Below are 22883 nucleotides of genomic sequence, written 5' to 3'. Positions count from 1 at the left end.
AAAGCACCCCACTCAAGTAAACAAAACTTCCCTTCAGCAACACTCTGCAACTTTGACCATCTTGGAAAACCTCAAGTGAGGTGGGAGTGATGGGCAAGAATGATTACATACCTGACTCCTCATATTTGTTTTAATACCACCAACACTGCAAAGATTGTAAAATGTAGGGGAGGCAGTTAATTGGTGATTCATAAATAATAAATATATAGCAAGGATATTAGAACTAGGACAATAATATTGGGCAATTCTTTGAATGGTTTCCAGAGACAATATTTTTCCCATTCTAAGAGAGTCTGGGATTATCCCAAGATCTCAGGAAGATCAATAAATTGGGTCGCTGCTGCTGCTGCTAAGTCGCTTCAGTAGTGTCTGACTCTGTGCAACCCCATAGACGGCAGCCCTCCAGGCTCCTCTGTCCATGGGATTTTTCAGGCAAGAGTACTGGAGTGGGGTGCCATTGCCTTCTCCAGTAAATTGGGTTAAGCAAGTCTAATCTGAATTTTCCAGATATGACAACTCTTTGGTATTATAGATACCAGAGTGGACCAAGGAGAAGTCATAGCAATGTGATTAACAAGGGGAAATAAAAAAAACTTCAGCCTTGCAATAAAGTGGATAAAAGAAGCTGTACCAACCATTAGTTATGTATTTAAGCCCTATTAAATGAAGGCATATGGGTAACAAGGAAACAGTTACATTCAGGGGATTAGTATTACATTCGGGGGATTCTGAACTCAAATACTTATATTTTATTGTAGATCAAATATATCTGTACATGTGGACCAAAAAATAAATCCCCATTCTAAAGATGTACCTTACTAAAATGTCCCCTTTCAAACAGCTTTAAAAGGTGAAAAAAGTCAGCCACTTTTGAGTTTATCCCATTGGTTACTAGGTGCAATGATATTTGTAACCAAGTTGTGAATAATTTAAATATTATAAATTTGCATGAAACAGTCCTCTCATACGTTCTTAAAACAGTCCCTAAAATAATGACTCTAATACGTTGATTTGACAATGATGCTAGGATAGCACTGTTAGTAGAGTGATTCCATTTAAAAGAAATATAGAAAGGAATGATTATAAAAATAATTAAAAACTAAATGATTTTCCAAAGCAAAAATGGAAATCTAGGAATATCATGATGAAACCACTACTAGATTAGGGACAAGTTAGTTGTTGTTTCCTTTTTTTTTTTTTTTGATAAATAAACTTTCATTTGCTAATTTCAGTCCCCATCATAAGGAACCTTACTGTTCATTGTTCGTATCTTGACAATGGTTAGGTCATGTCTGCATGGAGGGTCTAGTTGGATCCCCATATACCTCTCTTTCCTTGTGATTTTTATCAAAATAGCAACAATGGAAAGGCTGAATTCAAATCATTCCCAGAAAGCAGCAGAGACAAGTACTGAAACGTCACAGAAGATGGACCTTCAGGAGATGTATTTCTAAGTGTGGTCAATAAGGAATAAAACCAATCAGATATTACTTGTCTTGTTCTCAAGTGCTATACCAAAATGGGAAAGGGCTGAACCATTGCTGAATGCATTGGGTCATCAGGAAGTTAAATTTTTTCCATTATCATATCACCAGTCCAGGTTCGATGCATGAGCCAGGGTGCTCGGGGCTGGTGCACTGGGATGACCCAGAGGGATGGGACGGGGAGGGAGGTGGAAGGGGGGTTCAGGATGGGGAACACATGTACACCCGTGGCGGATCCATGTCAATGTATGGCAAAACCACTACAATATTGTAAAGTAATTAGCCTCCAATTAAAATGAATAAATTTATATTTTTAAAAAAAGCATTCACAATCACAGTGTACTTGTAAAATGCAAATAAATTTGATTGAAAGTTAAAACAAAATTTCCAAATGATTGAAAAAAACAAGTATTCTTTCCTACAAAACCAGAGGCTTACAAGAAAGCTAATGAACTATTTTTGACAATTAGAAATCTCATTTTAGAATTTCTGGAGAAATGCATCTAAAATGTTGCTGGCTCCTGTAAAAATGTTTGCTTGAGGGGCAAAAATATTACCCAAAGACATGGTCAAAGAAAGGTCCATGAATACCAACTAGTAAATATGGTAAAGTTTTAATATTTACTAGCTAAAATTATGTAAGCAAAACATGCTTGAAATAACTAAATCAAATTCACATTAGCACCAAAAGGACCAAGATCACAAAATATTAAGTTCTCCTCTTATTTTAAGACAACTTGTAGTTTTTAGAACTGTCAGTCATGACGTGTGACTCAACAGTGAGTCTTGAAATAAATTTAGTGGGCTTATGTTCAACATTTAAAAGTAATGGGTCTACAATTAGCATTCTAAAATAATACAAAAATATGAAATAGAATAAAAATACTATAATACATATTAATGTATATAATATGGTATATAAATGAAACTTAAGATGTGCATGTGTGTGTGCATATGTGTGAGAGAGAACACACACTTGAAGGTCATAACATAATATGTGGGGAGTTGAGAGATACAAAGAGTCCTTTTGCCATTAAACCTCATTTTTTCAGTTCCATCAAAATGCCTGGCCTGGAATTCAACAGTAAAATATTTCTTTCTCTACATCGTGAATATCTCGGGGATTTCAAAAGCATCCCGTGAAAAGTAAGACGTATCTGTGGAACTCTGCTCAATGTTATGTGGCAGCCTGGATGGGAGCGGAGTTTGGGGAAAAATGGACACATGTATATCAATGGCTGAGTTCCTTCCTGTTCACCTGAAACTGTCAGAACATTGTTAATTGACTATACCCCAATATAAAATAAAAAAGTTTAAAAGAGAAAAGCATAAAGTAAGATGTATCTGGGAAGAATACAATTTTAAGTTTCATCAGCCAAGGCTGATGTAACTCCTCTGTGAGCAGAGGTCAAATGAATAGAACACAAGTTAGGCATTTTTGTGATAAGAAAGGTTTGCTGGAAGAGTAGATGCCAAAACCAGGAGATTGGTCCTAGGATTTCACACATTTAACCTGTACTCTTTCTGGTAGCATTGCTCAAGGATTCCCTCACAGGGTACTTGGTGTTTCAGTTCAGTTCAGTTCAGTCGCTCAGTCGTGTCCGACTCTTTGCAACCCCATGAATCACAGCACACCAGGCCTCCCTGTCCATCACCAACTCCCATAGTTCACTCAGACTCACGTCTATGGAGTCAGTGATGCCATCCAGCCATCTCATCCTCGGTCGTCCCCTTCTCCTCCTGCCCCCAATCCCTCCCAGCATCAGAGTCTTTTCCAATGAGTCAACTCTTCGCATAAAGTGGCCAAAGTACTGGAGTTTCAGCTTTAGCATCATTCCTTCCAAAGAAATCCCATAAAAAGCAACAAGAAGAAATGTGAACATGTGCTTTTAGGGTTCTCAAGGTTTTACTGGGAAGCCTGGCATGTGCAGTCCGTGGGGTCACAGAGAGTCAGATGTGACTTAGTGGCCAAACGAAAACAACTGTGATTATATTGTATGTCTTGTACTATTTGCCTGTGTGTGCTGCCATTCCAGCATGTGAATATCCACATTTACAGACACCGTGAATAAAGGTCTCTCTTAGGTCTTTGCTTTTCATACTTGCTACATGAAAAGTATCTCAAGGAACATTTAAACCAAGGATCCTTAAACCTCATTATATATCAGGGGGTGTTTTTAAAAATAAAGATATGTGCACCATACCCCCAGAGACTACATTTCTAGTGGTTTGGGAATGGGGTCCAAGGACTTTTAATAACCACCCTCAGCTGATTTTACTGTGGATTTGCATTTGAGAACCAATCAAGTTCTTCTATTCATGTGATTCTTGAATTCAGCATTATATTTTGAACATACTTTTGTTCTTTTGTTAGGTAGCTATAATTTTAATGATGTTTTTACTTAAAGTAAGCAGGAATCTGCTTCTCTTTTGAATCAACCCATGAGTCATTTTTTCTACTTTGTTATCCTTTTAGTACCTCCAACCCCTATGAGTGGATTATGAGTCAACTTCCTTACCATTTGCCAGCTCTCAGTATCAGCACACACAGGCAAGTGGTATAAGCTGTACAACATAATAACAGTTGCTTTTGTTCAGTTGCTAAGTCACATCTGACTCTCTGTGACCCCACGGACTGGGCACACCAGGCTTCCCTGTTCTTCACTATCTCCCGGAGTTTGTTCAAACTCATGCCCATTGAGTCAGTGATGTTTATTAAATGTTCATGGCCAATAACAATATTGTGGTTGTTATCATTACTACAACTAGGAAGTAAAGCAAAGATACCTGTTAAACGCAAAATCACCAAAGTGATTTTGTCAAGATCAATGTCAAGAACACACTACTTCACAGAGTTGTTCAATAAATAGTGTGTGTTGATGATCTGGAAAAGGACAAGATATTTGTTTTTGTGTTTCACTTACTTTTCACCTCCTACTCTGCCTTATAGACAAGTGAGAAATCAATGCAAGAAAAGTGTCAGAGGTGTGTGCAGGTGAGTCTTGGCAAAAAGGTTCTTTCATTCATTTTTAAAACAATAGCATTCCAGGTTATACAACTCTCCGTGACATTCAACGGCTCCTCTACAAGGTGTGAAAGATGTCCAATGATATCTTTTCTTAGAAGATTGAACGAGAATATGTAAAGTTTAGTTCTTACAGAAGAAACACAAAAGAAAAAACAAATTGAAAAAAAAAAAACTTTTCGGAATATGTTTCTACCTCTGTGTCTACCCCATTGGTTAGCCTTTTGGGTCAGCTCACTCACTCATAAAGCCATGGAACTTCACTGTACCTTAAGAGATGTCTACCGGATTAAGACAACGTGCTCTCACACTCGTGACCATGCACTGAGTCCTGTGAACTCCTTATAAAGGATTACTGGTTATCCTGTAGGTCATGCTGCACTGAATAACAATTAGTTAAGCCGGACTGATCTGAACTTTAAAATAAACAATAATAATAAAAAAAAAAAGCTCAGTGTTTTTGTTGCTGTTACGTGGGGAATACTTGTCTAAATATCAAAATCTTCCATTGCTATCATCTTTCCTATTACTGCTAAGATTAGTAAATGAAATGATAGCTTATGAATCCACATCTAAGCCTCCTATTAAGTCTAACTGAATCATTACTATCACAATTAGTTGGGAAATTCACCTGTAAATCAACCGTCTTTAACATATAAACAAAAATGAAATGGCATCATCAACAAACCTGAATTTCAAAGAACTGCTAACCTTCCATCATTACTTCGCTGGCTGAAAAGTCCTACCTTCAACTAAGGAAGTGAGCAGGGTAACGTTGGCTGCTTTCCGTCTTCCCGCAGGCAAGTTCAGACCCAGCCTATCCAGCTTCTCCCTCAGGCAGCGACCCCCATTCTTGGATTTTGCTCTGCCCAAAAACAAACAAAAGGTAGGTTTTGCAGGTTGACATTTAGAGGAAAACAATGAGAAGACTTGACCATCTGAGGTGTTCAACATGGGACAGAAGATATAAGGGCTGAGGGCTGAGAAGTGTGGTACCAGCACAGTTAGAAGATCACAGTGCCAGTGACTTCCCTAGCCGCCCAGTGGTTAAGCCTTCGAGCTGCCAATGCAGAAAGTGCAGGTCAGTCCCTGGTCAGGGAACTAAGATCTCACATGCCATACAATGCGGCCAAAGGATAAAACACCGCCCCCCCCACCTCAAAACTACAGTATCAGAAAACTCCTTTGTCTTACCTTCTCAAAATGCCTCCCAAGAGTGAAGCGTTGAGGCATTCAGGGGGAGAGAGGCGTCTCTTCACCTCGGCAATGGTCACCTTGTATTTGGAAGTAGAACTGAGAAGGGACAGACGACCAGGGACAGAGCAAAACAAGTCTGTGGGGTTGACCACACAGGTGCCACCTTTGGAGGGAAAAGTATATTATATATTAATGACCATGAGCACAGATACTAATAACTATATAAAACATAGTCACTATCGTGGTACTACTTAGGACTTGGAAATACACAATATGATTTTTCTTATACATTCACCACCTGGGTCATCTCAGAAAGCTGATCTGAAGCTGTCTCTTCCAATAACACTCACGCTTTGGTTTTTAAATATCATCCAGAAAATGTTTGTGAGGATATGATTTTCATTTTAGCCAAAGTTAGCATCCTATGAAGTGCTGGCTGGCCCACCAATGTTCATTTTGCCATCATCCACACCAAGAAACACTTCAATTAGTTAAAAACTTCAAACTATACCAACTAGCCCACAAAGGGTAGGTATGATATAGCCATGGCTTTGTGTATGTGTGTGTACACACATATACACAATGAATAGATATAATTGTATCCATGACTTACTATATACATAAAAGTTTTGAAAGCTCTGTTCTAAAATGATTGAGAACCGCCATCTCTCTTCCCTCATCTATCTTCCAAGAACAGGCATCAAAGTCATTTAGTCCAAAGGTACCATTAAAAATCATGTGCCCATTGCCAGATACTTCCAACCCACATGCGCATGCCTGCACGCTAAGTCGCTTCAGTCCTGTCCGACTCTTTGCAACACTATGGACTGTAGCTCACCAGGCTCCTATGTCCATGGGATTTTCCAGGTAAGAATACTGGAGTGGGTTGCCATTTTCTCCTCCAGGAGATCCTCCAGACCCAGGGTCAAACCTGCATCTCCTGTGGCTCCTGTATTACAGGTAGATTCTTTACCGCTGAGCCACAGTGCAAGGAAGCCCTGCACTGTGCATGGGGCACACGAACTTGAGTTAACATTAGAACATAGTAATACTAACATATAAAATGCTAGTGGCCACTAGCCACTAGCCACAACTAGTACTGCTGTGCTTATTATTATTACTACTACTAGGGAACAAAGCAAAGATAACTGCTGTTGGCAAAAATCACCAAAGCAATATCCCCCTGCTGGTGCTCCTGGAGCAGAAGCCTTCTGTCTCCAGGATCCAGAAAGCCCCTGGAGCTTTTCTGTTCTCCAGGAATAACGGAGAACATCCCCTAACTTCAGGCAGCTGAAGTAGACTGAGGACCCAGAGCAATCCATCAATCATCAGTGGGGAAAGTTTCCTATTGTCAGACCTTCCCTTATTGCAAAAATCCTGAGCCAGTGTCCACACCACTGCATAGCCCCAGGATGCAAGGCTGCATCCCCGGGCACCAAGGGCAGAGCTTTGGAGGTTCAGTAGCAAGTTCAAATTCAAAGGTTACTTTTCTGAGCATACACTGGATTTCTTGAGTTATGGGCAATTTTAAGACCCATCTCCAGAAAAGGGTCAAGTTCAATGTGGTTAATGAGAAAAAAAAAAGAGAGAGAGAGAGAGACGACGATGAAAGAAAAACGGGCAGGAGAGTGTTGGCTAATATTTTTACTCAAAGGATGGTTCTCAACTGGCAGCACTAGCATCTCCTGAGAGCCTATCAGAAATGCTCAATCTCAAGCCCAGCCCCAGATCTTGAGTAGAGCCTGCATTTGAATGAGCCCCTCAGGTGGTTCTTTAAGTTTTGAGAAGCGCTGGCCTAGGGCTCACCACCTGCCTTCCTTTCTTTGACAAAGCAGCTCAGACAGAATGTTATGTCCATCAGGTCTGTGGCATTCAGAGTCAGGTGTGTTTTCTAGGCACAGAGGTTAAGGAACCTGGGAGGATCTTTAAAAAGCTAAAAGAGGCCACGGACCTGGGTGCAGAGGACAGACTAACTTTGCCCCACTCTTAGGGGATTTCTACCCCTGTGCTGTCTGGAATTCTTCCTGCTTTCCTAGGGTTATCCAAGATTCTCCTGAAAGTGCTGGCACCCACCAAGGTCTTTCTCCTGAAGCATTCCAAGGCTGGAAATCACCCTGAATGCCTCCTACCCCAAAACACAAGAGAAGATAATAAGAATATCCAAGCAGCCAGCTCACTACAGGTTGGAAGATGGGCCATGTACACTTGGCTAGATTCCCAATGCTAGAGTTTGGAAACTTGCCCTCAGTTTGAAATCTGAAAGGTAATAGTTTCAATGATCAGATTTGAAATCTTTTTCTTGGTAATTAAACTTGTAGCCAATATAATGAAAAAACATACAAATGCCTGCCTCAGGAGCAGGGAACACAACTTCAACTGTGCTTCTTCACCTCATATTCTCAGAGAAGATTTTAAAACCAATAATAATAATAGTAATAATAATAATTTCCCCAGATGTCTAGAAGTAGATCCCTGGTGGCTCAGATGATAAAGAATCTGTCTGCAATGCAGGAGACCCTAGTTTGACCCCTGGGTCAGGAGGACTCCCTGGAGAAGGAAATAGCTACCCACTCTAATATTCTTGCCTGGAGAATTTCACGGATAGAGAAGCCTGGAGGGTTCCAGGCTATGGGGTCACAGAGACTCAGACAGGACAGAGTGACTTTGCACACAATGGTCTAGAAACTACCACTATACTTTCACTGATGCTCTCACTTTGTACTTGTAGATGCAAAATGTATTTTAAGGACTTCCCCGATGGCACATTGGGTAAGAATCCACCTGCTAGTGCAGGGGAGACAGGTTCAGTCCCTGGTCCCTGGTCCAGGCAGATGCTGTGAAGCAACTAAGCCCACGTGCCACAGCTACTGAAATCTGCGTGCCTAGAGCCTGCGCTCTGCAACAAGAGCAGCCGTCACCATGAGAAGCCATGTGGCCACAACGAAGAGTAGTTCCTCGCTCAACACAAGTAGAAAAAGCCCACGTGCAGCAACGAAGACCCATGCCCTCCTCCAGGGGATCTTCCCAACCCAGGGATTGAACCCAGGTTTCCCACATTGCAGGCAGAGTCTTTACCATCTGAGCCACCAGGGAAGCCCAACAAAGACCCAATGCAACCAAAATTAAATAAATAAACTCAAGCAACCACTCCAAAGTTGAAATGAATAAGAAAGTAAGTTAGGTATCAGTGAATCTGGATTTTATTGTCATGTAAGAATCATGACACGGTGAGCTTCAGAACTTAGGTCATACTGAGTTCATCTGAAGCAGGAATATTAAGAAGATTATACCCTGGAGATTCAGTGGGTTAGGATTCTGTATTTGCACTGCTGGGGGCCCCATGACACGGCCAGAAACAAAAAAGAAATGAAATGATAATGTTTTTACTAAAAATTCACACATTTTCACCTGAAAATGAGCCTTTCCCTGTGGTCACTATGAATCATTAGCAAATTTATATTCTTGCATAAATCTTCTTCTCTTGCACACTAGCCAGTACACAGTGGAAGACACAGGAATCTCACTCAACTGGTCTCAAGTTTATTATAGGTGTATGTGTTGTTTTCCAAGAAAGGAAAGGGCATAGTTTTAGAACTTTCCTATCTTGGCTAATCTATGGTAGGTGAGATATGAAATTTAGGGAGCTGCAGAAGATTGTAATTTTTCTAAAAATTTAAAAAAAAAAAGTTAAATTGGGCTTTCTCCAACTGGAAAATTGCTCCCTTTGGACAAAGTGAACCCGTGTGACAAAGTGAATGAGCTACTTTCAAGGAAGTCACTGAGTCTGCTACCTAACCAAAGGTGAAATCCCTGAACCCTAGGCCTTTTCTCCTGCATCCAGGTTAGTCTTCTGGCATATGCTCAAATAAGCATTTATTAGGTAAGTCACACAGGCTGCATATTAAGAATATGTTTTATGCACACACAAATTGCCTGGAGGATTTATTTTGTATTCAGGATTAGCCATCAACTCCAGAGTCTTTTATTTTTTATGTCACAGCATCTTTAAAGGGAATTTCTGTTACTTTGATACTTGGCATTGCTGCAGCCTTGGGGAACTCTCTTGTCCTGGCTGAAGATTTGGCAACTTGTAGAGTTTACAGCAGCGTGAGGAACCTGATGTCTTTCTTCCCAGTGCTTTATTTTTTAAGGAGGAAGAAAAGAGTCATAGGTCAACTTAACCAGAGTTTTGCATTTGGAATGAAGGTGGGACATCTCTAAGGGGATCCAGACTACAGATGGCAATGATGAGATTTCAAAGAAGGAAAGGCATGACAGGGTCAAGGATGCCAAGCCACTGACAGTGTTCCTCCCCAGTGTCGCTAGCTGAAGTTCCTCATGGTCCCTGCATTGCATGTCAGCTCTGATTAATCATGCAATATTCATTCTAGATTCAGCACTCCAGTTAGGGGCATCTCTCCTGCCATGGCCAAAGTCCTCATGCCTAGCTCTCTTCTCCAAAGAGTGCATCTCTTTTCCATTCATAGTGTGCAGAGGCAATAATACTTCCACAGGACTTATTATTTTAAAAATCAAAATTTGGAGATAGAGATTCCTATTTCCAGTGAGGCTTCAAACGCAGATGGGTAGCTATAGTAACAGCATAAGAAATCACCTACGCAAGGTCACTTGTCTAGGACATGGCTATCATAAAAGGGATAACTTTGCCACAGCTATATTGAAAAGTCAGCCAAAGACGGTATGTGGGGCAAAACCAGCACAAAACACAGAGAGGCAGATCCTCCAGCTGCCAGACTTTGTCAGAGCCTATGAAGCTAAAAACAGCGCGGGGAGGGAGCTGCGCCTCTCCTGGTGTAGCTGGGGACGGTGTCGGGGCGGGAAAGAAGTAAAACGTTGGCCAACTAGTGAACCATGCCACCTTAGGGGAGTAGTTCTGGGCCTCAGTCTGCCCGTCTGAAAAGTGGGATGCTCACACCTGCTCTATTTAACTTGAGGAGGTAAATAGGCAAAACGGAGGCACACGCCCTCAGCATCCTGAGTTTAAGCCACTCAACCCCAGCATTGTGCTGAGAAGCCGCCGCGGAGCTGGGTGCAAGCGGTGGAGCGCGACAAGGCCCCGCCCACTTTGTGCGCGGCTACGGAATCGGAAAGCCAGGCGCCGCTGCCTGGGCGCGCTTTTTCTTCTCCTCCCAGGCAATTAGGGCCGAGGAAAGAGCCCGGGCCCTCTCAGGAACTGCGGCTCCCCTGGAGCCCCTAAAGCTGCCTCTAGGCTACTCACCCCCACTGGGTGCCTTCCCGTCTCGGAACAGAGCGGGTGATGGCTAGAGGCCCCACGCGCTCTGCAGGTGCGATCAATACTTCCCGGCGGGCTTCCGGGCGCGGGCCCGTGCGCGCAGCCTCTCCAAAGCCGCAGCGCCGCCCCAATCGCCGCCGCCTCGGTGTTGACATAATTAGACCAAATCTTGAGAGCAAAATAAATGTTCTGTTCGCCTTACAGCCAAACAGATGTTTACAATTCAAATGAAAGAAATACTAACGGCAGGGATTTTTTTTTTTCTCTCTCTCTCTCTCGTTCTTCATCTCCAGTGATCGCTCGTTTTTTCTGACACATTAAAAAATGTGTAAGCGATTACAGGAGTTTCCTATCCCTGTTGGTTCTTCGGCTGCATATCTGCGAGGTGCGGGTGTAAATGGGGTGGGGTGGGATCGTTCTCGACTGCTTCCTCTCTAGCCTCTCGACCTTCTCCATCCCAAACCCCCCATGAATCCCCTTCCTCCACGCAAAGCGGATGTTAATTGTAATCAAACACCAAAGGGATAGGGGCTTAACTGCAATTAAATAGGCCTCGGGATACTGTATCTGCAGCGAGTTGCCGTGTTTAGGAGAAGGTTATGTAGTAACAGGTATTACTGGATTACCAGGTCTGAGTGCGCTTCTCCGGGTGCGGATTCCACGCAGAACAAAAGAAAGGGAAGTCTGCATAGAGAAACTACTGTTTTAAGGTGGCGATGGATGTGTAATGGTGTGTGTTAGCGGGGGGTGGGGTGGGTGGGGGTGGGGAGCAGGGGGTGAAATTAATCCCCATTCCCCAGCGCAGAGAGTGCTTTGGCTTTTGGTGATGTTCAAAGCAATAACGAAATTAAGAGAGGCAGCAGTAGGCTATGGAAAAGTAGCACCCCCTCCCCGTAAAATATATTTCCCACAAACCAGGCCTCTAGATCCTTTCCTACATGAATTTTAAACTTCTTAAAGGAGACTGAATTCTGGATCTGCAGCATCTGTATTTGGGTAATGCAAGACAGGTGAGGCTCCTGGTGTATTTCTGACAGTATTTTCACCATGGATGAGCCACAGAAATGAGTTTTGGAGATTTAAGAGCGATTCCCTGGGCTCTGACGAAACAAGAGGAAAAAGGCTTCTCAACCCGCTTCAATCTTACTCCTTTTAAGAACTGCTGCAAGAGTCAAAAGGCTCTCTCTAACTCCAGTTCCAAAACTCAGGACCCTCGCGAAAACCGAAAAAGCAGAAGAAAGTTCATCTTGCTGCCCAAGCCGCCTGTGGGCAGCCATGAAGGCTGCAGACAGGAAGAGCGATCAGGCCCATCCCCTGTTATTGGCAGACTGGGCGACTGATGCTAAGCTCCATTTCACGGAAGCGTTTTTTTTTTTTTTTTTTTTGAAATTAAATCAGATCTGACAATGTTTGTACCGTAGCGTAAATGCCTCCGCTGGCGTGCCAGTCACCTCTAAGCGATCTGACAAACTCCAACTCTCTTAAAACGTGCAGAGTTCAGATCATATTAATTCCCCAAAAATGTTTTGATTCAAAGTAGTTTGTATTTTGTGTAGCCACGGGCAATCCGGTAAGCGCTCCTGCCTGCCCGTGGCCGGGTCCGCTCCCTCTCCGCGTGGCCCAGAGGCTACGGCGGTATTTAAGCTTCTGAAATTAGCCTGGGGCTGCAAGGCAGAGTGATCACAAAGCGAAACAAGGGCGCTTCCCCTCTTCACTTTTTTCATTTTTTTCTTTCTTCCTTTTTTTTTTTTTTTTTTTTTGAGTTTGCCATTCCGATTTCACACACAAAAAAGACCAGGGCCAAAATGTCACTTTTTCACCCAAATATGGAAAAGCTATGTCTTCTCTTCTAATCTCCATTCTCTTCTGAAAGCCAGGAGCCCCTACCCAATTGAACCCCTACCCCCGCGATTTCAATCTGGATACACTCATTATTAGCTTCATCATCATCATCGTCGTCATCAACATTGTTCTCCCTCTATTAAATTCTCAGAGCAAGAAATGAAAGGGACCAGCATCTGACAAAGGGGAGGGGGCCATGAGGGAGCCTCAGAAGATTCATGGGGAAAAGAAGAGTGGTTTTTCCTTTCTTTCTTTCTTTTTTTTTAATGATTAAAAACACAGACGACTCCTGTAAATAGAAGCCTCATTTCTTCAAGAGATGCCTTTTGAAACCCACTATCTGAATATTCAACGAAGGCAAAGCTCCACTCTGTACGTACAACATTAATATGATCTCTGCAGAATTTGCTACTCAGAAATATTAACATATCAAAGCCGATGCCGGAGGCGAGAGAAGCTATCGATACGCGAGCACAGGGTAAAGTAAAGATTATTGGTTCTGATGGTTGGAGTGGCGGAGCTGCGGGCAAAATCGTGCACACCATTAACCGAGAGTGAGCGCGCGGGGAGCTGCACCTCCGAGGCGGTGGCAAATATTTTATCTAGGTGGTAATTACCTTGCCGCTGCCCCTCTTCCGCTTTCTTTGGCTATAGGGCTTCATTATAGGCGAAAACAATGTAACTACTACTTACCAAAGTGAGGCAGGGAAATGGTATTTTGTTCTCTGCAAACAGAAGTGGCTAAATTTAAGAACGGAGACACCGCTGCTCTCCTACCCCCAACAAACCCGCACACACAACACTGTAAACAGGACAGCCTCTCCCTGGTGAATTTGTGTGGGGCATTAAGAGATCTTTTTTTCTAGAAGAGCATCCAGGGGTCTTGAGAAGTAAAAGAGAATCTCTATTTTTTTTCCCCTCCATTGCAAATTCTAGAAATCATTAGTAATTTGTTTATCCAAGAGCTCAGCAGTAGAGAAACAATGGCAAAAAGTTGTGCTTTTCAAATCATGTTTCATATGGTGAGTAACCTGCAAAGCTCCATCTGAGCTATATTGCACAGTGTGGTCATATAGCAGAGCGCTTGAGTTAAAGTCCTCCCAATTCTTGATGAACAAAGGTGACTTGAACTATGGATATTAGGATGCTGTGTGCTGCCATGACAATAGAGGCAGGAAACTTCCTTAGCTGTTCTTGAAAAAACGAGTCCTAAGATGAAGGACGTGGGCCGGCGGCAGGATAAACACCGCCTTTTAATACAAGACTCCCTTGCTATCCATTTGTAAATTGTCATGAACACTGATCGTTTCAGAGTAAACAGACACACCGAGACACACTCCCTGGTCTCTGAGGCACAACTAAGTTAACTGGTCTTTTTTAAAGACACGTGGAAGTGGAATAAACTCAGCAGCTAAATTCTGAATTCCTTCTCATGGAGGGGGATGGATCAAGCTTAGCCAAACAATAGATATGTAAACCCCAAGTTACCTCCCATTTTTGCTTGGAGCCCTGCTGTTCTTCTAAAAGATCAATATTTGGTTTAAAATACATTCAGCTGTGACTTTTAGGTGAATGACACCGAATTCTACAAGAGCAATCAAACATCACCTAAGGAAAACCATTTCCGTGGCTCTGAGAGGATAGGAATGCAGTTCCCATCTTGTGGTGACTGGAGAGCGTTGGCCCTTCGTGGATAGCTGGTGAAGTCTATTCCGTAAATCTCTTCAAAAATTCAACTCATTGCACAGCAGCCTGTGCAGCCTTTCCAGCTCCCGGCCTGGGTCTCAAATAATTCTAACCCCCTGTCAGCTATCGTATGATCTGATGCATTTGAAAAGGTGATCTTGGAGCAAGCGCGGAACTGAACGCAATAACGCAGTAGCGCGAGTCGGGCTCTGCGAGGAGCCGGCTCCGGGCGCTAATTAGTGGCGCTGTCCTTCAGCACCACCGACATCTTCGTGCGCCCTGACTGCTTGGCGTCACCTTTAGTGTGGCCGCCTCAACACACTTGTCACCTGGTCCCTCTTTCACTGTGTGTTTTAACCCCCTCGCTCCAACAGTATGTATATTTTATTTCCATTTTCACTAGTCTAGGCCTATTTCATGTCTTTTCAATATGGCAGAGTATTGGCCTAGCTGACAAGCTTAAATCTGGCTCATTTTTTAAAAGTCTTTGTGGAACAACACTAGCAGTGGCGGGGGGTGGTGGGGGGACAACTTTCAAATCTCCATAGGGTGAAACAACAGATTTAAATAGCCATTTTCCATGTAATGGAAATCCCAAATATCCACTCTGACAATAGTCTCTCAAAGGAAAACATTCTGTTTTCTTCCCACCTCAATTTAAATGGAGTTTCACACTGGACACTGGGTTGTAAAACCTGCAGTTTAAACATGAAAGAAACCAATGCTTCCTATCCATGCAATCCTTTCTTTGGAAAAGCACTGTAGTCTTTCAACAAGCTTTGAAAGGAGAGGGACTGAAGAACATTTATTTGGTGCCATCAGGATTGACTCAGTTTTTAGTGGTTCAGTTACAAGAGACAACTGCGGCCCTGGAGCTGGAATTAGTCCTGGTGAATAGGCCATGTCTTATTAATTCGTATGAAGTTGGGATAACAGCTGGTCCCCCTTGCCTTGTGTGCTCCTCGGGTTACTCAGCTTGCTAGGAAAATAAGCTTCAGAAGCTCTGAGTACAGTGAAGTGAGGAAGCCAGTGAAACTGGCATTGCCTTGAGGCTCATAAAATGTCATAGTTCAAAACCTTTTGTCAAAATGGAACATTTGAGATGCAGCCGTCTTCAGTGTCTGGGCCGAAATCAACAGCTCTCCATTCTTGTCTTCCCCCCCACCTTCCCATTCCATGGGTAACTCTGGGTTCAGATGTTTTCCTCAACAGATGGGAACAAGAAAGCTTTATCTGGTACAGTTAACACCACCTCCTCTTCTCACCCTCCCTTAAAGAAAGAAATGTTCTGGCCATTTAGAAAAATAAGGGCAGCTACAATATTGGTGTTTCATTAGTTTTCCCTGAAGCTCAATGAATTTAGCCTTTCATAGAATCCTTCAAAGCCTCAAGCTAACACCAACACCTCAAACACCCAGGCTGTGGCTGGCACATTTAGGGCTATAAGAGACCAGAAATTCTGCTTGAGGATGTGACGATGGGGGAAGGGTTTGTGAGAAATATTTTTTTTTCCTTCTTTTTTCTTTTCTCTTTTGCCTCTAACTTTGATTCTGTCACTGTTTCATTGAGGAAGAGCAAATCTCTTCTATCACTCTCTTTTGGGCACAGGCTAGTTCAAGCCTCAGTGGAGTAAGGGAAGCTTTTTAATGTGGGTATGCCTGTGTGGGACAGGCCTAATTGACCAAGTCATTGTTTTCTTTATCATCAGGAGAGGATCTGATGTTTAAAAGCACCTTTGGATTTTCAAAACAAAGTAACCAGTGAGAGAAGAATGTTTAGTTTCATTATGTTGTTACTTACCCCTTCTTATCACACCACCTTGGCCATTGAGAACAAGCCCACATTGGGCTTCCACAGAGCCCTTAATGAAAGAAAAAGAAATACAATCACTCATGTGGATACTAACAGATACATGAGTTAAGTCTTTCCATCTGCCCAAACGCTGAACCCCATATCCTCATTACCCCATAGTAGACATTTAAAAGCAACCATTGAGCTGAAGCAACTTTGGCAGCACACACTATTGTAAGGGGGAAAAAAATTGCCAGAAAAACCACAATCTAAAAGTTGTATAAATCTTAAGGTATGCATTTTACAGCACCATACAATATTACACTTCAAAGCACCTGAGTGCCTTTTATCTTGGCATAAGAGAATGAGAAGCCCTTTAAGTCTCCATCAAGGCACATAGCATATATATAGACAGTTTCCACAGCACTTTCTGCATGGAGCAAATTACACTGTAAGTGTCAAGTCTGGCACTGCAGGTTTCTTGGGAGCTCAGAGGAGCTATTTCAAGTGCAGGATTCAAGGTATCTTATGAAGCTACTGTTTTACCCCAGATGTAGGAACATCCTATCATGCTACCCAAAATGTGTCTTATAGAGGGAACACCTTCAGCGTCACTCACTGCATATCTCCAGGCTCCTAGTGGATTGAGGGATCATTTGAGCTGGGAAGAAGGAAAAGGCCTGCTGATTTTTGATTAAGAAAAATAAAAATTTCTGTCTCTCTCTCTCTTTTTTTTTTTTCTGAGTCGAAATGTGTTAAAGGCTCATTTTCCTTTACAAACAAACGAGGTATTGGACTTGAAAGAGGCCTTGAAGGGTGTTAACCTACCCAACAGCCCGTGAAGAGTTAAGTAAATGCGGAGAGAGTCGGTGCATAATAAAAACCCACTTTACAAAACAACCTTTACAGCCCTGGCTCCCTTTTGCTTCCCCATTTTCACCATATTGAGGCAGGCCTGTAAGACCCCCCTTTTCAACTTACTCACGAGCTCTTTCTTATTTTAACTGTTCTGCCTTAAAGTGATTATCAAATCAATATGAAAAAAAAAAAAACTTAGAGACTGAGCATAAATTAAAGCGGTGATGGGAAAAGGTGTGACAGTTTCCTTTGTTGGCCATAGCAAATCTTTTTAGGGGACTCAAAGATGGAACTGAAGCCACAAGACTGTTTGCATCTGTTAGGCAGACTTAGACCGCCCTCCAAACCATTGGACTTTCACTTAAAATTCTGTGCAGGGAAAAGTATATTTACATTTGTTGCATTTGAAATGAGGCATATGCTGATGAATGTTTTAAAAAGGAAGAAATAAAAGGAGAGAGACGGGTTTCTCCCACACATCCCCTCCCCATTTCTCTTTTAAAAGTAGCTATGACTGTTTTTCTTTTTCATTTTGACAACTAAGTCCAGGAGGAATGGAAGAAAATAACTTGCCAGAATTACAACTTTCTCCATATATCCCTATCTATGTCAAAAATGTATATAAACACTTCTATAGACATAGATACATAAATATATCATATACCTCTGTTCTTCATTTCTGCTATTATCTTGGAGTGTGTCTCTCAGTATGAATTTTCCCTCAGTGTGAGCAATAAATGGGAAAAAGGAGGTTAAGAATGTTAAAAAAAAAAAAAACCACACACACACACACACACAACAAACAGGATGAAAATAAAGGTTTCAAAATATCTGAAATGGAGACGGTAGAGGCCCAGAAGCTCTCCAAGGGAGGAAACCGCTTTTCCTCCTAGGCTCTGGCGCACTGTTAAGGTGTTTATTTTCTTAGAAGAAACGAATCTTGGTCTCTTCACTTAACAAACTTTCCCCTCTCATAAGTAAAACATGTTGTTTGGTCGGATGACATTGCATAAATGACCAGTTGAATGGCACTAAGTCGAAAATTGGATAAACTACGGTGTTCTTTTGCACGGGATTCGCTCTTTGTCTGGTGCTTGCAAATGTTCTAATCCCCTCTTTTGAAAAATGCCCAGCTTTGTGCCTAGCACAGAAAAAAAATTTGTTCAGATACAAAAAAATCAGCAGCAGACGCGGCTATTAAAAGAAGTAAATAGGTTTTAGTTGAGCTAAGCATTGAATGGCAGATTTTTTTCCTCTTGAGACATAAGGAGATCCTTGTGAAAAATGTAAAAATGCCCTGAGCGTATAAAATTATTTCGTGAATGTAATTGTAGAAAGTCAAGGTTTATGGAGCCAAATCTTTTTTCTTGTGCACCGATCTTGTGGCTTGGGCTCTTTGTTGGGACTGTAAGGGCTTTCACTTTAATTTTAAAATAATCCCTTGCTCAGAGGTAAGTGAGGGGGAAAGATTTTCTGTGCGCAATGAGGGATCTCTTCTGTCTCCAAATCGTGCTCCTCCAGAATCTCCCTTTTCGCTTTGGGGACCTTAGAGAAAGTAGTCAGCTTTGTGCAGGCTCACAAGCAAAGCTGTAATTTCAGCCAAAAGAAGTTACAAATTTGTGTCTTCTGGGTCTGTTTGGGACATGTGTAGACTTGGAAATATGGCTGTGACAGTGTATCTACATAATTATAAATTCTATTGTTGGCAAACAATGTGCAAAAATACAGAAAGAGAGAAAGTACATCATCTGATTCAGTCATGGCCTTCACTGTATCTGAATTCCTTCCTTCCTTCCTCTTTCTTTTTTCCCTCTTTTTCTCTCTACCTGTTCTTTTTTCTTCCTCCCTTCTTATTCATTTTCCCTCCCCTCCCCCCGCCCACCCCCCGGCCACCCCTTTCCTTATTTCATTTCCTTCTCTTTAAGGAGTTGCATCTTATGTAAAAGTTAATGGCTTGGAGAGACAGCAGAAAAAAAAAATAATAAAGTTGTGAATCGTCCAGCGGGTGACGAGAGTGGGCACTCCTCAGGCAGCGAGAATTAGGTTCAAGCCTGCACCCGGGTCAAACGCACCGTGCAGAGGCTTTGACTGTGGTTCATTTTTGAGGATTTCATTTGGGATCCTTCACTTTTCACAGCAATCTAGAATATTGGTGAAACTTTCGCTGGAGCTCAGGGCTTCCCCCTCATCCCGCCCCGCAAAGTTTTGGAGCAAACCAGCTCCCCTAGTTCATAGTAAGCACCCCACAACCTCAGTCTGGGACAAATGCCTGAAACACGCGGGTAGACCCAGCAAAGCGCCGAGACTGAGGGTGCGATTGGTCATCAACTTATCGGGTCTTACTCTGAGTCCAGTTGGCTCAACCTCAGCCTCCTTGATCTCCCCCACCCCATCCCCTCAGGGACAGAAATGCGGATTCACAAAAGACCTCGGTACAGATCGCCGGGAAATAGGGGCCCCGAAGCTAGCCGGACTCCCGAGCGTCCAGGTGAAATGCCTGCTCCAATGAGAGGGACAGAATGGCACACGCCTCCTCTAATTGTTTTGATAACTTTCCATAAGTGGTGTGTGTGTGTGTGTGTGTGAGAGAGAGAGAGAGAGAGAGAGAGAGAGAGAGGAAACGGCTTACAGCCGGAGTATTAACGGTGCGGGAGGGGGAGGGAGAGGAGGGGAGGGCGCAGACAAATTCGCCGCATGCTTATTTACCTGCAAGTCGTCGGCTCCCGCGGCGGCCAGCCCCAGGCTGGGCCCTGGCAGGAGTCTTTGATCTGGGTGCATTCCATACTGAGAGCCATGGCTCATGAGGGACAGGTCGTGACGGCGGTAGGCGTCGAGGCAGCCCAGCTCCCGCCTCTGCTCGTCCAGGCAGGACGACTTGAGCGCCCGCGCATTGTGCAGGTTGATAAAGTCGGCGGGCTCCCCGTGGTGGATCTGCTGGTAGTACTGCTGGGAGTGGTGGAGCGAGTTCAGGGAGTAGGCGTCGGGGGTGACGGCCGGGTGGCTATGCTGAAACTCGTAATGGAAGGACTGGTGGTGCAGCGGGGTGTACTGGTGGTTAGTGGAGAAGTAGGGGGACGCAAACTCGGTGCCGGTGGTGGAGTAAGTTAGAGGGGAGGAGGAGGAATAGGCGACAGTGGAATTGGCTACGGACTCCAGGCAGCCAAGCTGCATCAAACGGTAGCTGTTTGATCCGTCGTGACGTATCTGGAAGGAAGAGGGGGAAAGGGGAGAGCAGAAAAACTTGAGGTTTGTCATTTTGCAACCAAGGCGCAGCTCTCCCGGAGCCCGGGAGCTTTCTCTGGCTCTCCAAGCGGCGCGAGCGCGCAGGGCTCGGGCCGAGCCGCAGCCGGGCTCCGCGCCTTTGCCAGGGAGCGGCTGCGAGCAGGCGGGCTTGGGGTGGGCGGCCTCGTCCTCACAGTCGAGAGCGCGGAAGAAAAAAAAAAAATCCCCCACCCTATATAGGTGCGGTGACACACATACACATACACACGCGCGCGCACACACGCGCACACACACACACACACTCAGCCCCTGCCCAACTTGCGCAGGGCGCTGGGCTCCGGGAGCCAGGTTTGCCATTGACTCCGGGACTGCCCGGAGCAGAACGAGAGAGTCCACAGGCGCCTCGGAGCCACTCCAGCCCGCGCCCGACAGCGAGATGGCTCGGCGGTCCCCGCTGGGATGGTCTGCCAGAGCTTCTCAAAATCATTATCTATGTATTTTTTTAAATCCAGTCTGTGCAAATCGTCCAACTTGCTCACTTCTTAACCATTTGGGGCAAGAAATCCGACCCCTCCCGCAACCCCTGTTCTGCTTTACTTTCCTAGAATAAGCCCATTCCTAACCGGGTGCGTGTTCCCCACCCCCCTTGTCCACCTACCCCCCCCCCCATCAGTCTCTTTACTTTGCCTTTCTGAGTATCTTTTCTCCATCTCTATCTCTTTCTCCTCACCCCTCCTCCCTTTATTATTAGGATTATGTTTTTCCCCCTCATTATGGCAAATGTTTCTTAACGTGGCGGAGAGTTGCCCTTCCTGGCGACAGATGTCATAACGAACTTTCCTCCCTTTCTTTCCTTAACTTCTCCCCGAAAGCCAGATTATAATTAAACGTAACGGTCCAATATAGATTAGAGACAGGGAAAGCTGCCACCGCCGCCGCCACCACCGCCGCCACACACACGCGCGCTCAAAAAAAAAAAAAAAAAAAGTAATAATACCTCGGCATCGTGGACTAGTCCCGGAAAGGTAGTTGACATGTTGGGTTTCTCCGAAAGCTTACGATGCAATTTCCCCCTCCAAAAAAAGAATCGGGAAAAAAATCCAAACTTCTTGTATTTTCCAATTTTTTTTAAGGAAAAAAAAATGTTCTATAGATAGAGATCTAAATTGTAATGGTTTTGCCGGGATCAGATAGCTCCTTGCCTCGTACCCACTTAAAAACCTGTAGGAACAAAATTTTCCCTCTGCACAAAAGCAGCTCCCTGGAACAGATTTTGTACTTGCTGAGTATTTCTTTGGCTGATGTCGTAGGTCCCTTGGTAATATAGAAGTTTTGAAAATTAAGCATCAGCACTGAGAACTGGGAGGACAATAGGCAGAAGAGATTTATCCCAGGAGACAAGGAATAAATATTGTATCTTCGCCTAATAAGGAACTGGAGGTTCTTTCAACATTTTTATCCATTTTTTCCAACCTTTATCATGCTTTCCTATACCGACTGAGGTGGGGACTCATCTCTGCAGAGAGCATTTGCACACATTTTATTGTGAAGATAAAGATCTAGCCCCGCTGTGTGTATATTAGAGATAGAAATATATATTAATTAAAGCTTCCTTTTCCAAGTAAGTGTTCATTCCTATTGGTTCCACTCCCTGGTTGCTGAAAGCTGCTTTTTTTCCCCAATGAGCACCCAAATCAATTTCACCCAGATTGGGGTATCTGCCTTTGCCCAAGTGGGAACAATACTCCTCTCTCCACATTTACATGAATTTGGGTTCTTTTCCCTTTTTTGAAAGGCAACACCTGGCAGTAGCTTACACTTTCAGCAGCTTTAAAACAAATAACCATGATGGGCAGTCCCCAGTTTCCATCATAAAGAAATAGTGTAACTGGCAATATACTTAAGAAAAATACAAGAGAATAAAGACTTGTGACAAGATTCTACATTTAGGTGAAACGTTGTCTTCCACTTCTCAATCCAACCCGTTTCCCCCTCTTTTTGTATTTTCCTTCTTCCTTTTCAGAATGACTGCTGAATAGGGGGTGGGGTGTGGACCGTTTAGCACTGGCACAAGGTATTTGAACACCATTACCCCCTAAATAACCCTTATATGTTTGAATGTAATATTTTACAAAGAGAGGGCAGGAAGGAGGCAGTGCACACCTAGCTTGGTCTCTTTGGTGGCTTTGTCAACTTCCAAACAGTATTTGAGCTTTACTTCGTTCAAAATTCAGCTTCCCACACTAAGTGCCCTAGTGCCTGGAACGGGTAGCTGTGGCTACAGGCCCTCAATACTGAGGCTCTGCTGATCCGCTAGCCAACTCTGCCTGTCTCCTAAGAACTGGCTGGCCCCACAGACTCATCTCAGAGATAGAAGGGGTAATTTGGTCGTAATTGCCATTTTGTTTGGTTAGCTTTTAAGTGTTTAAGCTAAGAAGGTGTCTTAATAATAAGCCGCAGGCAAACAGGCATGTGGCTTTTTTTTTTTTTTTTTTTTTTAGGTCGGGGTTTGGGAGGGTTTATT

The 22883-nt window shown here is 43.5% G+C and overlaps 1 protein-coding gene across 1 annotated transcript in view; it reads right to left on the bottom strand.

The window, feature by feature from the left end:
• The window catches only part of TFAP2D (transcription factor AP-2 delta), a 60159-nt gene extending 38764 nt beyond the window's left edge, over window positions 1-21395 (bottom strand). The window contains exons 1-5 of the mRNA XM_068961037.1: window positions 21357-21395; window positions 19844-20341; window positions 16289-16349; window positions 5704-5869; window positions 5256-5374 (exon numbers count right to left, since the gene is read on the bottom strand). Coding sequence (XP_068817138.1) covers window positions 5256-5374; window positions 5704-5869; window positions 16289-16349; window positions 19844-20341; window positions 21357-21395 — 883 coding nt within the window. The remainder of the gene's footprint in view (window positions 1-5255; window positions 5375-5703; window positions 5870-16288; window positions 16350-19843; window positions 20342-21356) is intronic.
• Between the last annotated feature and the right edge of the window lie 1488 nt (window positions 21396-22883).

Source organism: Capricornis sumatraensis, chromosome 22 (assembly GCF_032405125.1).
Source record: "Capricornis sumatraensis isolate serow.1 chromosome 22, serow.2, whole genome shotgun sequence".
Lineage (NCBI taxonomy): Eukaryota > Metazoa > Chordata > Mammalia > Artiodactyla > Bovidae > Capricornis > Capricornis sumatraensis.
Note: the sequence above shows the minus strand (reverse complement) of the source record. Positions and strands in the feature narration are given on the sequence as shown.